General features: G+C 41.9%; 1 protein-coding gene across 1 annotated transcript; it reads right to left on the bottom strand.

Annotated features, from left to right (window-relative positions):
• Positions 1–1,613: 1,613 nt before the first annotated feature.
• GIMAP7 (GTPase, IMAP family member 7) lies at positions 1,614–13,094 on the bottom strand. The gene is made up of 3 exons (XM_053898625.1): positions 13,090–13,094; positions 9,011–9,083; positions 1,614–3,058 (listed from the first exon to the last, which is right to left on the bottom strand). The coding sequence occupies exons 1-3, from the start codon at positions 13,092–13,094 to the stop codon at positions 2,165–2,167; spliced, it is 972 nt and encodes a 323-aa protein (XP_053754600.1). The 3' UTR covers positions 1,614–2,164.
• Positions 13,095–16,048: the final 2,954 nt, after the last annotated feature.

The following is a 16,048-nucleotide window of genomic DNA, read 5'->3' as shown; positions in this document are numbered from 1 at the left end:
ATAATGATTTATTTGATTTACTCGTTTTTTCTCTGGTTATGTCTTACCTTCCAAAAAAGAATCTAAGGTTGGGAGAAAAGAAATCGGCCCATGTAAGCTGCACATGCCAATGGCCTGAACACAGGTTAATTGTATTAAAATGCTTCTACATATCTCTGGGGGAAAATATCTTTTAAACGACTCTGAAATGAAAAAGGACAGGGCAGGAATACTTTGCTCTTTAGACATACTATCACACAGATGAGTCACTTACAAGGAAGTACTTTTGAACATAAGAACTGCATGATGGCAAAGAGTACTTTCGTCTCACTTTGTCATTTGACACATGTTTTCTCATGAGAGGATTTTTCTTCCGTGTTTTTACTGCATTCTGAATACTTGTGATGAATCTTAGAATGAGCGTGTATTTAGAATCTTAAATTTTCCAGACTTAATCTCTAATCTGTCTCCCGAAAAGTCACTGATATGGTAAATACTCTCAGTCATGTTCACAGACAAAACAAAGGACAAATAAAAATTCTAATAATTTGGATTTGGGATGGCTGCAATCCTTGTGAGTGACTGAGAGTCACCCATCTAACTTTGAAATTTCTCTGTTATTTTAGCAAGACAGAACCTTTCATCTACTTACTGCAAATGTCACAGCATGGAAGGGTAAGGAGAGATTTTCTGGTGTCAGGAAACGAGCACTAGAGGGAATGTAAAACCATCAACAACAATAAAAATGCTCTGAAAGAGAACTGGATACCATAAGATTTATCAATCAGGTTCTCACGGGAAAAAGATAGTTTGCTCTCATTAGGTACTTGGAGAAAGTTTAGAGAAGGGGCCTCTTACACACTGTGCACACAGGGAATTTGGAAAACACAGGGACATTGATAGTATCGATAAGAAAATTGAGTCCCACCTGAAGGGGTGAAGAAAGACTGGAATGCAGAAGAAGAGTTGGGTAGAAAGGCCACCAAGAGAGGAGCTGTGACCTTTGGTGTAGGGTTGCAGTTAGTCAGAGATGGCCCTGCAGAGAGAGAGGTGGGGGAATGGACATCCCAGCCTTGCTTTTCTACTTCCACAGGGCCTCTGACTTGGACTTCCCATTGGCCAGCCAGGCAGAAGTCAGAGAGCAAGAGATCCCACCGATGTAGTGCAACTAGATCAGCCTCAGGGGGCAAAGAGCTGGGTGAAGTGTGATTCTGCAGAGGCAAATGAAGACTATGTGGCCCAGATGGGATTTTTCAGATACAAGTGGAGACATTTTAAGTTAGGATGGTCCCTAAAACAGAAAAGAGAGAAACACAGTAAGAGAATCTTGTGACCTTCAGATCTCCATGAACCACAGAACAATCTTTCCAGAGAAACCTGATACCTCCCTAACATAGTACTTGTGGCAATGCGGTGCAACGACGCATGTGACCAGTGGTTCAGACACTTAACATGTGAGGATTTCTGATTTGAATTTTCCTGAGTCTTTGAACTCTATATGCCATTGCCTGATTATGCCAACTTTGTGTGAAGAGGGACAGGTGGGAAAGGGAGGCGGTGGGGAGTGAGAGCTGGGAAGAGGCTTCATTCTAGTTAGTTCTCGCTGCATAACAAACCATTCTGAAGCTCAGTGGTTAAAAATAAAAACCATCATATATTTGTTCTCATAAAGCTGCCATTTGGGCAGGACTCAGTGGGAATGGATCATCTTTGCTTTCTGCAACTTCGCCTGAGATGGCGGGGCAGCCGGAAGGCCCGCTTCTGTGTTGCCTCATTTGCATGGCGGGCAAGTTGATCTGAGTCACAAATGAAAGGTGAGCTGGGAAGTGGGCCAGTGACTTCAGGCCCTCTGCATGGGGGCCTCTCAAGAGACAGCCTGGGCTTCCTCACAACATGATAGTCAAGTTCCAAGGGCAAGAACCCCAACAGGGCAAGGAAGCATTGCCCATATGTAACCTTAGAGTCACAAGGTGTTGCTTCAACCATCTGCTATTAATTGAAACAGTCCCACATCTGCTCAGTTCCAAGGTAGACGACACAGGCCCCGCAAGTCAGTGGCAGGAGTAACAGGGTCAGGTTATAGGAAGAATAAGTAGAAGCTACTGTCACAGCTGTCTATGGAAACTACAATCTACCTCTATCGCAAATCATCATAAATTCAGAAGAAAAAATGAAATGGACTTTACTACCAAAACATATACCATATTTTTGGAAGCACCCACATAATCACATTTAAAACATGTTCAAATATGCCCTTCTCAGCTTCTTCCCTGATATTTTTTGTTTCTTCAGCATACTTCCTCTTTAGCCATTTTATTTTTTCCTCCCGTTCTTCCTGTGATTTATCAGCATATTCCTTTTCTACTAGTTTAATTTCATTATTTAATTGATCGGTGTAGATCTTCTTCAGGTCTTCTTCCCGTTGCTTCAGCCTCTTCTCTGTGTCCTCGTAAATGGCATCGGTAAAGTAAGCCCCTCCATTGCTCTTCACCATCTCCTCTATCAGCTCCACCAGCTCCTGCACTTGAGCTTCCTTCTCGGCCTCTGAGGCTCTGTTGTTGAAGGCACAGTAGCGGTTCCCACACTCGCTGATGATGTTTCTTAGCTTCACATCTGAATCTGCCAAGAAATCACTCAGGCTCTTCTCCTCCAAGTTATCTTTGCGAGTGAACAACACGATCATGTGCTTCAAGGCTGGCTTCCCAAAGGCAGCCTTGATCAATGCCACGGTCTTCTGCTCTTCATCCGCGTAGCGGCCCAGCTGGAGGACCAAGACGATGGCGTGGGGCCCAGGACAGGAGTAGAGGACACACTGGCTGAATTCTCCGCATGTGGTATCCAGCATCTCCTTGTTGTCAAAGAGCCCTGGGGTGTCAACAACAACAAGTTTCCTCCCCTTCCATTCCTTGGATGCTTTTTGACACCTGGAGAAGACAGCATGGGGAGCAACTCTAGACTCAAAGACTCTACTCCCCAGGATGGTGTTGGCCGTTGCGCTCTTCCCACTTCCAGTTTTCCCCACCAAAATAATCCTCAGAGTGTTGTCCTGAGGGTCCACCAATGTCACTGCCAGGAGTCTCTGTGGTGTAAAGGAAAGGAAGGAGAACAAAAAGAGTCAAAGAAGGTAAGTGGAAAGCATCACCTCGCTCTTATGACCTATGTGTTCCTCTCTGAAATCCTGCAGTAGTCTACTATCCATGTACGTCCCATAAAGACAGAAAGATGAGACAATTCAATTACCATGGAAAAACAACAAAGTAGTTAAAGAGTTCCCCTACAAAAGAGTACCAGATCCAGATGGTTTCATGGGGATCTCACTTAACCTTTCTTAAACTGTTCCTGATGACTTAAAACAGAAGGAAACCTTTCCAATTCTTTCTATGACACAAGTGTGATATTGATCCCAAAGGTTAACAAAGATTTCACCAATAAATAAAGCTACAGACATGTCTCCTTTGCGAATACTAATACAAAAATCCCAAATAAATTGTCAGACACTTAAGTGTAATACCCCACAATTAAATGTGATTTATTTCAGAAACACTAGGGTGGTTCAATATGAGAAAATGGATTGTAACAACACATCCGCGTTAGTAGATTTAAGAAGAAAAATACCTTCATACAGGACAGACATTTCCCCAAATTCAATACTGTTTTAATAGATACTTCTTCAACGTGTTTATATAGAAATATAAATTTTAAAAAATTTGTCACCATTTTTTTCTCTGCAGCTAAAATAGTTGACTATTAAGTTCATTTGGATGAATGAAGAAACAAATTAGCCTGTAGAGTCAACAAAGAGAAGAACAATGAGGGAGGACCAGCTGTACCAGATAGTAAAATATTTTAGCCCCTATAATTAAGGCAGTATGACGTGTGTGTGAACAGAGACAAATGGAAAACAAAAACAGACAATTCAGAAATAGACCAAATTGGTCTACTATATTCATGAGTAACCACTTCAATTGTATCGTGTTACATTTATCATCCGTAAGGCAGCATCTCACAGCAATGGGGAGAAAGATGGACGAATAACCAGCATTGGGATAACTACAAAACCACACAGAAAAAGACAAAACTGCACCCACATCTTCATGCCATTCACATGCTAAATACATTAGAAATATAACACTAAAAATCAATCCACATAAATACTAGAAGAAACTCAGACAAATCCTTTGTAACCTAGGGGTGGGGCAACTCTTTCTAAGATTTGAAAGATTGTAAGGAAAAGGATTCATACATCTGACTACATAAAGACCTAAAAGACAATGGGAGACAACGAACATCACAGACAATTAAAATACGAATGTCAGACTATATCAAAGAGGGTTAATTCTCCTCTTATACAAAGAATACCTAAAAGTAGAGAGACAAATATCCAACACCTCGATGGAAAATGGAGCAAGACGTATGAATAAACAGTTCAAAGAAAAAAAAGAAATGTCAAGTCTCCTCAACTATGTAAAAATATATGAACACTCAAAGTAGAGAAATATAAACCCAATGTAGGAAAAGAAAAAAAACTAAATATAACAAATTAAAATTACACTGAGATACTATTTCTCCACTTACAGATTTGGCAAAAGTGCAAAAATTTGCTGCTATAATCAGTCGGTAAAGGTTTAGAGGAAACAGGTTCTCTTCTCCGTGGCTAATGAGAATAGAAAAACAGTCTAAAACCTACAGAGGAGAAATTAGCAATATCATACAAATTACATATACATTTATTCTTGGATTGTGAGTCCCAATTTTAGGATTTATGCCTGTAGTGGTCAAGGGCAGGTCACCCCTAAAAGTGCAACTTTGACATACTGACTATTTCATATAAAAGTAACTTAAGATACAGCCTGTGTGGGAAGATTACTAAGACCCTCTTCTGTCCCCCTGCAAGCAGGAAACAAATCTCCCGTGTTAAAGGTGCCTCCCCTGTCCCAGGAGGTAAAGAGACACTCTCATGACCAGGGATGGGAGATTTAGAGCCAAGAAGACTGTATAAACAGCCCACTACTTTCTACTAATTTACTACCCCAGCCCAAAGTCTCTTTAGAATTCCTCCCTAACAGATGCTCCCAAAGTTAAGTTTTCCTTGTTTTGTCAATCCCTCACAGATCCATCATCTCTTTGCCTAAAAAGTATAAAAACTGCCTGCCTTGGTCATCTCTCTTGGTCTTAGATTCATTAGTGAGCATTTGTGCGCACTGCTTTTTTTCTCTCTTGTTAATCTGCCTCAAGTGAATGTAACTCTTAGTGCAGCTGGAAGACCTTGAAGGGTAGAGGAAGAAGTTCCCCTTCCTTTTATCCCAGAGCTACACTGACAAAAACACAGGAAAAGATTAGGCATATGTTATTCTCTGCGTCACTATTTGTAATAATTAAAGACCAAAAATCTACCAAATGCCCACTAGTAGGGGTCTGATTGAATAAACCAAGGTACATACACACAGCGATGTACTATCCAACTGTAGAAAGGAATAAGAAATACCTCTCTATGCCGGGAAGGAGAGATCCCCAGGATATTTCATTAAGCAAAAAAAAAAAAAAAAAAAAAAAAGGCAAAGTGAAGAAAATAATATTTACTTTACTGTCATTTCTCTAGTGGGGAGGAACATGAACTGTAGGTACAAAGTGCAACATATATTTCATGCACATGAAAAAGCAATGGCAGATCATCTGAACCGTCACCAAAGAAGTTACTGACAGAGGGATGGGAGGAATAAGGCGGGGGACAAGGTAGAAGCTGGAAACTGTTTTGAATATACTTCGATTTCATAGATTTGTCTTGAAAGCATGTACTTCCTTCTTTTTGAGAGTTCGAATTACAGCTCTTTTCCTTTATGAAAGACCTACATGTGTACCTGCTGTTGCTGGCTGAAATACATTCAAAGAGGAGTTTTCATTTGTACAAAAAAAAGCTGAACACCAATACAGCGTTCCGCATTTGTTTCACAGCCAGTTGAGCTAATAGAGAGGCTGAGTGGGCCGTTGTCCACGCCAGCTGCCAATCACCTTCCCCGGGAACCTCACACAGGGGTTCACCATCCAGCCACCAGAGCTGTGAGCCAGATGAGCACGTGGGCTTTCTCTCAATTGAATGTGTGCATCTGTTAACAAGTTGTGTCTAAAAGTATCAGAAACACATAAGGGAGGTTATTTGGGGGAGATCTGGGAATGCGCACCCTTTTTCCATGTACATTCATGGTAATTGCTGCTCTGCTTTATGTCATTTTGTTTCATAAAAGATTTCATAGGAACGTTCTGCTTGCAGATAGTGAGGAACATCTGTAAATAGATTACATAATTATAAACAAAAACTATATTTTAAGATAACTAGTAAAAATCAAAAGCAAATGAAATACATAGTATTTTCTGTAATGGACAAACTACACAAAGAATTGGTCCAAGAAACTTGAAAATGCAGTTGCTTCATTGGCTATTGTCCTAATGGGATACAGTGTAAGGCCAAATAGGGGGAAAAAACATCAAGAAAATCTTAAATTGCTTTCAGGAATCCTGTCCTATTCTTAGCTTTTTGTGCACATGTGTAGTTTTGAAGCCCAAGGACAAGCCCAGTGGCAATGAACACCCTTAGTGCCCATACTGTGCCCTTCAAATGCCATTTCCCACCAAAAACATTAGGACTCTTAGGAGAAGGTACCGATTCCAGATCTGGGCCAAGGAACGTGCAAGTGGATCCTAGACTATCTAGTCATACTAGAAAGTGAGGATTCTATCAAAAACTACTCAGACCGTGGGATGCCTGGCTAGCTCTGTCAATACAGCATGCATCTCTTGATCCCACGTTCATGAGTTCTAGCCCCACATTGGGTGCAGAGATTACTTCCAAAAAAAAGTTTGGATGTTACCAAAAGGACTACAGAGCCAACTTGAAGAAGGCTGACTGGACAGAGATGAGGTAATTTGAGTATCAATGAGAATAATAATTTCAATGGATTAAAATTCATCAAATATGTTGAAGTTCATGAATTCATAACAATACCATCATCAAAAAAGAAGTGAAGTGTTCTCTTTGGGGTATGCTAGGAAATGATGTCATCAGTCTGAACACAGGCAAAAAAGAATCAAGCATTCCTTTTGTCTTAATAACTACACCTTATGGAAATGAAACTATGATTCAGGGGAAGTTTCTTTTATAGGATCATGCCATCCAATAAAAGAAGAGAAATGATAGAATTACAATTTGCGACCGTTAATGAAACAAAATTACTCTAGGCTATCATTACTGTCTGCTACATTACAGAAAGAGACAGAAGAAAATATAAGGTGCCTTCTGATGGAAGTTTACAACTGCACCTATGAAATATTGCCACCCAATAACCAGGCAAGCCTTAATCTGATCAAGCCTCTCCTTAAATTTAAATTTATACAAAACACTGAAACTAGAAGAACATGTCATATGACATGTTGAGGATTTAACGAGCAAAATGTACACTGTCCAATTATCTTGGACAAAGGACCAACCGTTTCTTAAACAGAAACATTTTACAAAAAGAAACAGGAAGGTGAAAACTTATTTATCAAATTAAACTTAAGAGATATGAAAGAATTGCAATTTATGAACCGTATTTGGAGCTGATTTCAATTTTATTTTTTAAAAAAAATTTTAATGTTTATTTATTTTTGAGAGAGACAGAGACAGAATGCGAGTGGATTAGGGGCAGAGAGAGAGGGAGACCCAGAAGCAGAGGCAGGCTCCAGGCTCTGAGCTGTCAGCACAGAGACCGACATGAGGCTCGAACTCATGAGCTGTGAGATCATGACCTGAGCTGAAGTCGGACACTCAAACAACTGAGCCACCCAGGCACCCCTGATTTCAATTTTAAAATCTATGAGATAATCTGGGGATTGGAATACACCTGGTAATTGTTTAAAAATTCTAATTGCTTTTTGAAGTCTGATCATGGTATATTTTAATGACCTGTATCTCCCAGACATACATATGTAAATATTTACTGATAAAGTGATAAAATTTTTAGTATTATAGTGATTTAGTAATTTTTAGTATTCTAATGTTTGAAGTGTATTAATTAATTTATTTATTTAATCTCTACAACCAGCGTGGGGCTCGAACTAACAACACTCCGATCATTCTCTTCCCACTGAGCCAGATAGGTGCCCCCACTCTAATTTTTAAATGAGGAAATAGATGTGGCTCAGAAATGCTGAGGAAGTTGCCCAAGGTCACTGCATTAATGGGCTTTGGGCAGAGGAGGGATTCAATGCAAAGTATGTCTGACCCTACACTCATGCATAACCCTTGCACGCTCTGGTCCCTTCTTGGTTCCTTCTCAGGTCCTTGATTCTACATTTCTGTTTACATTGGATCAGAAATAGATCATGGGAGGCCAGGGGAGGTAGTTCACTCTCTGTCCAGAAACGTGAACTGGTAGCAACCCTGGAATTAGGGAAAGCAACCAAAGGGATTCATGCACATTTGTTTTCTATAGAATAGCTCATTCTCTCCCCATGGCACCCCTTCCTTACCTCGTCTGTTACACTGTCAATCACACCATTTCTCTCTTACATGTTGGAAAGAACACAGCCAACTGAATTCTAGGCTTCCTGTGCCATTTGTGACCTGGGTATCCCGGGGAATTTGATAAAACCACACACACACTGTCTGGGATTCAGATTTTCTTTCAGGAAAAAGAGGGATTGGGACAGACTGGTCTCTAACTTGCCTTCCAGCTCTAAAGACCTGCCTTGAGGACACTAGTTTCCCACTAAGGGAAATGGATGGGATGTCAGGCAGCACTCACTCTGTCATGACAGCAACTGATGGAAGATATGCTGTTCAGCAAGATTGTCCTGATAAATAGGAGACATGTGGACATGGGCCACTCAATATCCTTAGTCCCACCCTACCTTCTACCGAGACCCCTGTGGCAGCGTCCTCATTGATGGGCTGCTGGAAAAGTACCCAGTCCCTTCTAGGAGCAGAACCCACACACAGGCACACCCCTATGTCCTGCTGCCCCTCACCGTTCCATTGCTCTCGGGCCAGGCTCACCTTCTTTTGAAGGAGCTGATGAGTTCCCCATTGTTCTCCAAAGAACCTCTTTGAGCTACTGCTTTTGCTTTCACTGTGAGGAAAAGGTGTTTGCACCCTTTAAACCTCTCAGGCAGCAAGCTCAGATTGGGTGGAGATAGTGAAGGAACTCTGGCTTTAAAGAGACAGAAATATTGCCCTATAATTGGAGGAGTGCTTTAGTTTCACCAAGGTGTAAGCTTTTTCTCCATGTGCCTGCTATCACACCAAATTTTCCAAACCTATGTTTGTTGTTTGGGGTTATACTGGTGGATCCCAAAGGCCCTTATTACATGACACAAATCATGCACACAGAGCCAGGCATGGTGTTGGATCATCTTCCCTGCATGGAGTGGGTGACTCTGGGGTGATTCTAGGAAGAAGAAACTCAAATAGGTGGCTAGACGTGTCCAAATTTAGAGCCTGGGATACTTCCCAGTGATTGTATCATATGGGTTTTCATGATAGTCTTTCATGAAGGTCTCAAGTTACTCATTAAAAATTTACCAGCCTTCAGGTACAAAGCCAAGAGTCTAAACCATTGGGAGCCAAGACAAAGAAAGGAAGATGTGGCCTGGAAAAAGTCTTCCAATGACCATACACCTTCTCTGGTTTTCTTCATATGGTTCTTTCAAGCCCTAAAATATGCATGACCTGACAACAAAAGATGCACCCAGGGAGGAGATCAAACTTTCCCCTACAACCTTCCTACTTTCCTCTACCCCAGACCCAGGCACAGGTAGATTTTCCCAGATTTGGCCAGTGCATCCACTCCAACCTGCTCTGGAAACTTTGAGATGATAGGCAGATGGTCAAACCTCTCATGCTTGACCAGTTATTCCAATTGTCTGTTGCATCATCGTGAAATTATAATGTTTTTGATTATATATTTTTGTTCACTACATTGAGACATGGGATTACTTGATGCTCACACTTGAAGGTGGGTACTAAGAGAACTAAATGTGGCAGGAAGTAGTGGCCAATGGGGAGGCAACCCATGGAGGGAAGCAGCTAGATTTGGAAATTATTGTATTAATACTATATTATTGGTCCATATCATTAGACCAGTTATTGGTGCTAATGACTTGGAGGGCCCCAGGTAACTGTTTTCCAACTTGCAGTAAAGACACAGACCAGGACCAGCTATGTAATTTGCAAAGTCTGGCACAAAAGGAATATGCCAGGCCCTTTGTCAAAAACAAACAAAAAAAATTAAGAATTTCAAGATGACATCAATAGAACAGTAAACCCTTCTAAGTACAGGGCCCTGTGCAACGGCACAGGTCACATACCCATGAACTTGGTCTTGATGAGGCTACATACATAAAAGTCTAGAGGAGAGCTAGAATTATATTTCCTGCTCAAAATATCTCTACCATTTCCTAGTTTCATTTCAAGCTACATATTCCTTGAGTGAAACTTGTCCTTGGATGTTTTCATGGTCAGCTAATTGCTTCTCCAGGTATTATGCTCAGGTATGCTGTTAAGTTCCCTAGAGGGAACAGGAGACTAGTTGACACAGAATCCATGGATGCCACAAGAAATCAGATGCGGGTCTCAAATGGTAACAGCCTTGTGATCATTGGTCAAAAAGGAACATGTGGCCCCCATCAGTCCCATCCTGAGCCCTAAGTTAGGAGTGATCTCCTTCTAGAAGATTCTGGATAGAAGCAGTGTAGCCCCATATCTGTATTGTTCACTTAGCCACGCTCCTGATCATTGAGGGCTTCCTTCCACTTGCACCTGTGCTATGAGCCACAGGCCTCTCCACCGCTTGTCTCCACCTGCAAACCCTGAAACAGAACTTTCCGCCCAGGATCTTGCTCCTTCCACATAGTCAGAAGCAGAGAGATAAATGTGGACAAAGCCACAGCTTCCTTTTTTATGTTTTCCTTTGATTCTTTCCATTTCACACACATACAGAAATGTGGATATAATGAATTTTCAAAAGGTGTGGGGTCATTAAGAGACATTCTTTGAATTCTATAGGAGTCTTCTTGTGGGGCTCAGGGTGTTTTCTGATGCTCAGATCTAGATAATCTCAAAGCTCAACTTATCAAAATAGTGCAGAAATAATAACAGTAGTTTAAAAGAATCGTTCCCCCATTGTCCTGTTTCTTCTACATATCGTCTTTGTAACCTTAGTGGATCCATTTCCTATTGCCTCCATAACAAATTCCCAAAACATTAGTAGCTTAAAACAATATAAACTTCATCTTCTACAGTTATCGAGGACAAGAGCATGGAATTAGTCTTATGGAGATAAAATCAAGGTCCTGCAGAGCTGGTTCTTTCTGGAGGCTCCAGGAGAGAATCCATCCCTTGCTTCTTACATCTTCTAGAAGCTGCCAGCTGTCCTGGGCTTGTGGCCACATCACACCAATCTCTGCTGCTTTCATCACATTGCCTTCTTGCCTCTCCTTAGAAGGACCTTTCTGATTACATCTGGGGCCCACCCAGATAATCCAGAATAATCTCCCCATCTCAAAGTCATTAACTTAATCACATCTGCAAAGATGCTTATGGAATAAGGTAACATTCACAGGCTCTGTGGATTAGAGTGTGGCCATCTTTCAGGGGCCACCATTCAGCCTGCCACATTTGGGTGAGTTAACCTCTCTGCAACTCACTCCCCTAATCTTTAAAATGGAATACTTACTTCAGACGATCATTGTGAAACCAGATAAATTTGTACACATGAAGTGGTACTCACACCATAGTGATCAATAGGTATTAGTTAGTAGTAATAATTCAACCCTCAATGCTAGTCTCATAGATTACCCCTCTAAGGCTCACGTACTCATCAGAGATGCTGTCTTAATCAGTTTGCACAACCATAATACCACAGCCTGGGAGCAGGAACAACAGGAATTCATTTCTCACAGTTCTGGAGACTGGGCAGCCTAAGCCCAATGTGCCAGCCAACTTGTTTCCCTGGGGAAGGCTCACTTCCTGATTTGCAAATGGCACTGTCTCACCATGTCCATACATGATGAGGCAGGAAACAACTCTCTGCTATCTCTTCTTACAAGGGCACTAATCCCGTCAAGAGGATCCCAGATTCATGAACTCATGGAAACCCACTTACCTTTTCCCCAAATACCATCATGTTGGGGGTTAGGGATTCTGGAGCCGTCTCTCTTGGTACCAAATAAATCTAGTCACTTCTACTTTGTAACAATCTCTTTTAAGTGGATATCACTCAAGGTTTCCTGATTTCTCCCCACTCACTCCACCCCCAAAGCGCACTGCATGAAAAGGAAGACTCAGCACCTCCACAGCCTGTCTACCAGGATAAGGGATCTGGATTATCTATACCCCTGCATTCACATGTCTTTAATGAAATTGTCTTCTGGCTCCACAATTGTGCAAGAAGAGCTGCCTCTTGCAGGCTAATGGCAGCCATGTCACAAAAGAGATATAGGTGTTAGGTGTGACAGTGCACTTGGGGCTGAATCCCTCAAAGGAAACATTGACCAAACCCTCATGAAATAAGGACCATGCCCCCCAAAGAGCCTTTTACTGTCTTCCACGATGTTATATTCAGTTATGAACCACAACCATTCAGTCTTGTTCTCAAACAGGTCTCTGCATCCTCCTAAGGCTTCTCCAAAGATCTGCCAAAAGTGACCACTCAGAATTTGTGTCTTCACCAGAGGGTCACAATCTTGGAGCTTCAGGGGAAAAACTGTAGGACGTGCTCTGAACTACTGTTGCCTCAAAGAGACTCTTCAGAGCAGGTTTCCAAGATGGCAGCACTGACTCAATGCTCAGACTGTGCCAGTGAGCAAAGCCAGGACTACTGGGACTCTCAGGCTGGAAGCATATGTACCTCAGGAAATCAGACGACTGACTCAAGATCCAGCAGAGTGAGAAGTAATGACATAGGACTGAGTGAACGGATTCAAGATGTGCCATTGTGGTTATTTGTTTGGAATATTGATGCATTCTGTTTGATGTTCTACTTGTATGGCTATTTGTGGAAAGCTTATTTCTTTCTCCTTAAACGAATTAGTAGACTGTGTATCTGTAAACCCACAACAACCATCTTTAAACATTACCTCATCGTCACCTACCCTCAAAATTCAGAAACAAATGCTTCTACTGAGTTTCATTCACTTTCATGATGATAGAACCATTTGCATAGGTTTAATAAAACTCTGTCCTCTTGTTTACAAAGATACCATTGGAAAAATCGATTCTGCAGCAAGGCCATATATACAGGGTGATATCTGAGAGTGACTGTTGTTTAATCAAAGACCATCAGACCACTGCTAAGGAGCAATTGTTGGTGTTACATTTGGAGCTAATGTCTCCAAAACCTTCATAAGAAAACTAATATGATGTCTGGCTTCCAGGATCCCAGTCTCTCAGGTAATAAGGAAGTCCACTCCCAGGTAGTCCAGAAACACAGGCAAATTTTGGAGACATCAGGAAGAGGAAATTCACTGAGATTTATGGGTACAGCATGCAAAGTTTATTGGAGAAAGTGTTTGGACCTTGGTTTCCTACTCCTAGGATAGAAGAATGGCAGGGGCTTTGAAAAGTCTGATTCAAAACTCATCTATCCTTTGGAATTGATAGTTGCTTAATATGATTAAGCTCTAGATTTCCCAAGCAAACTCAGGGAGGCTTTTCCAGTTAATTAAGATTCTTGCTGCATCTGTATAAATAATCAGGCCATGCATAGTAAAAACAATCTTCTAGGATCAACAATACTTGTTGGAGACTGTTTATGATCACAAAGTAGAGAACGCTATGAAAATGATCCAAAAGTTAGAAATAGGCAAGAGAGATTACTGGAGTGTTCTATTGTTCTGTGTGGTGCTGTGCTTGATGATCCGCTGTGATATTTTACAACACTTTAAGGACAGAGAGAATTTTTGCACATCTCTGCCTTGGAGATACTCAGCGAATTTTCTGTCTGGTGGAATATACAACTCAAAAATTACATGTTACTACTCTCTTGAACACATCAACCCTTGATTTCAAATGACCTTTGTGTTTCTGTTTGTTTGTGTTTTTTGTTTTATTCTTTGCTTATTTGTTTGTTTTTAACTAGGTTTCAAACCCAGCATGAAGCCCAAACTTAAGACCCTAAGGTCAAGACCTGAGCTGAGATCAAGAGTCAGATGCTTAATTGATTGAGCCACCCAAAGGAACTTTGAACCAATTATAGAATCATACTGGTTCTCTAGTTAAGCCATGAGTTGAGCAAAATCTTTGATGTGTTTATACTTGCCCAGGAGTCATGAGTTTGCTTTTTTTGAAAACTGCAGATAAAAAGAGAGGCAGAAATAGCATGATCCAAGCCTTCGAGGTGGAAATAACATTGGACACAGGCAGAGAACAGCTAACAATTTGGAGTGCAGGAATCATTACCAGCCTTTACTGAGGGCCTACTGTGTCCCAGGCAATGACCTCTATATCATTATCACCTTCGTTCCTTACAAAAGTGTAAAACGGATATTAACGGGAACAATGATATCTAGAAGAATCTCAATCTTGGAAGAGGAGTTGAGACTGATTATAATGACTGTTGAATACCAGGCCAAGGAATGTGGATTCTAAACCCTAGGCAGTAGAAGATTTCTAAGAAGCAGAGACCTAAGAAAACTATCCCAATGGGCTTAACCTGGTAACTGCAACGAGGACTGGAGAGGAAGAGATCAGGGGTACTGTACCCTCATACTGCACACACTGTCTCTCTCTTACCATATCTCTTACCATATCGTAGGTTGAATTGTGTCCCTCTAAAGAAGTCCTAACTCCTGGCACCTGAGAATGTGACCTTCTTTGGAGCACGGTCTCTGTGATGTCCTGTCTTTAAGTTAAGGTTGAGCCCTACTCCAATGCCTGGAATCGCTTCATTCACAGTGAGGGAAGTTTACACACAGATACACACAGAGAACACCATGTTGCAAAAGAGGCAGATATTGGAGTGAAGCACCTAGAAGGCAAAGAACAAAGCAGGCCAGCCAGCACCAGAAGCTAAGAAGCAGCAAAGAAGAATCCTTCCCCGGAGACTTCATGGAGAGTATGGCCCTGGGAACGTCTCAGTTTGGCACTTGTAGCCTGTGCCAGTGAGACAGTAGCCATAACAATGAGACAGTAAGTTTCTGCTCTTTAAGCAACAGTTTGTGGTCATTTGCTACAGCAGCTCCTGGGGGAACTAATATAGATTTTAAGGCCAAGAAGCAGGGTCCTGCTCTGGTAATTACTTAAAATGTAGGAGTCGTTTTGAAATTGAGTAATGCATGGAGGCTCGAAGAATTCTGAGGTACATGATAAAAAGCAAGGCCTAAGAGGATGTCGGTGGTAGGATGAACATCCAGGTCACTTTCTGGTGAGGTCCCAGAGAAAGGTGGGGACCACGCTGCTGGACATTGGAGGGATGATGGCACTTGCTATAAAATGGCAGGCGGAAGGGAGATAGGCTAAACTGAGGTGGGCTGCTGGGTGGAGAGTAGACCATGTAAGTGATGAACTTGAATATTTAGCTGAGGAGAATTCCTAGAACATATGGAAGGTGCAGCCTGGTATCTCCTTGCTGCTGCTAATGAAATGAGAGAGGAAAGAGAGTGGTGGCCTATCTGCCAGCCAAGGAGCATCAAGATGGCCAGCTGCCAGCAGAGCCCAGGAAGAAGCAAGCAGGTCCTCCCCTTGAGGCTTCAGAGAGCGCATGCCTCTGCTGGCATCTTGACTTTGGACTCCAGGAGCTACCACACAATCCATGTCTCAACTGTTTCAACTGGTGTTTGGCCGACCTGTCGTGCAGTGCTAGGTATCCAGCATGTCCCCTCTACCTTGCCCCTGCCTGCTTTCTTGTCCCATCCTCTGAGAAACCCAAAGGTCTCCCCTTGTGTGGCACGGTGTGAACAGGGCAAATCTTCTAGACTACATTCTTCCTCATTCCCGCCACATTTCTGGCCCAGACGGACCCTGAGTCTCCATGATGAGAGAGAGCTTGTGGCTTTCTCAGAATTTAGATTTCAGTCCTCTGAAGAATTTTCTTTTTGG

This window comes from Panthera pardus, unplaced genomic scaffold, assembly GCF_024362965.1.
Source record: "Panthera pardus isolate Hobbes unplaced genomic scaffold, ASM2436296v1 HiC_scaffold_9, whole genome shotgun sequence".
NCBI classification, from domain to species: domain Eukaryota; kingdom Metazoa; phylum Chordata; class Mammalia; order Carnivora; family Felidae; genus Panthera; species Panthera pardus.
The sequence above is the reverse complement of the archived record's forward strand: the minus strand, read 5'-3'. Positions and strand labels throughout refer to the sequence as shown.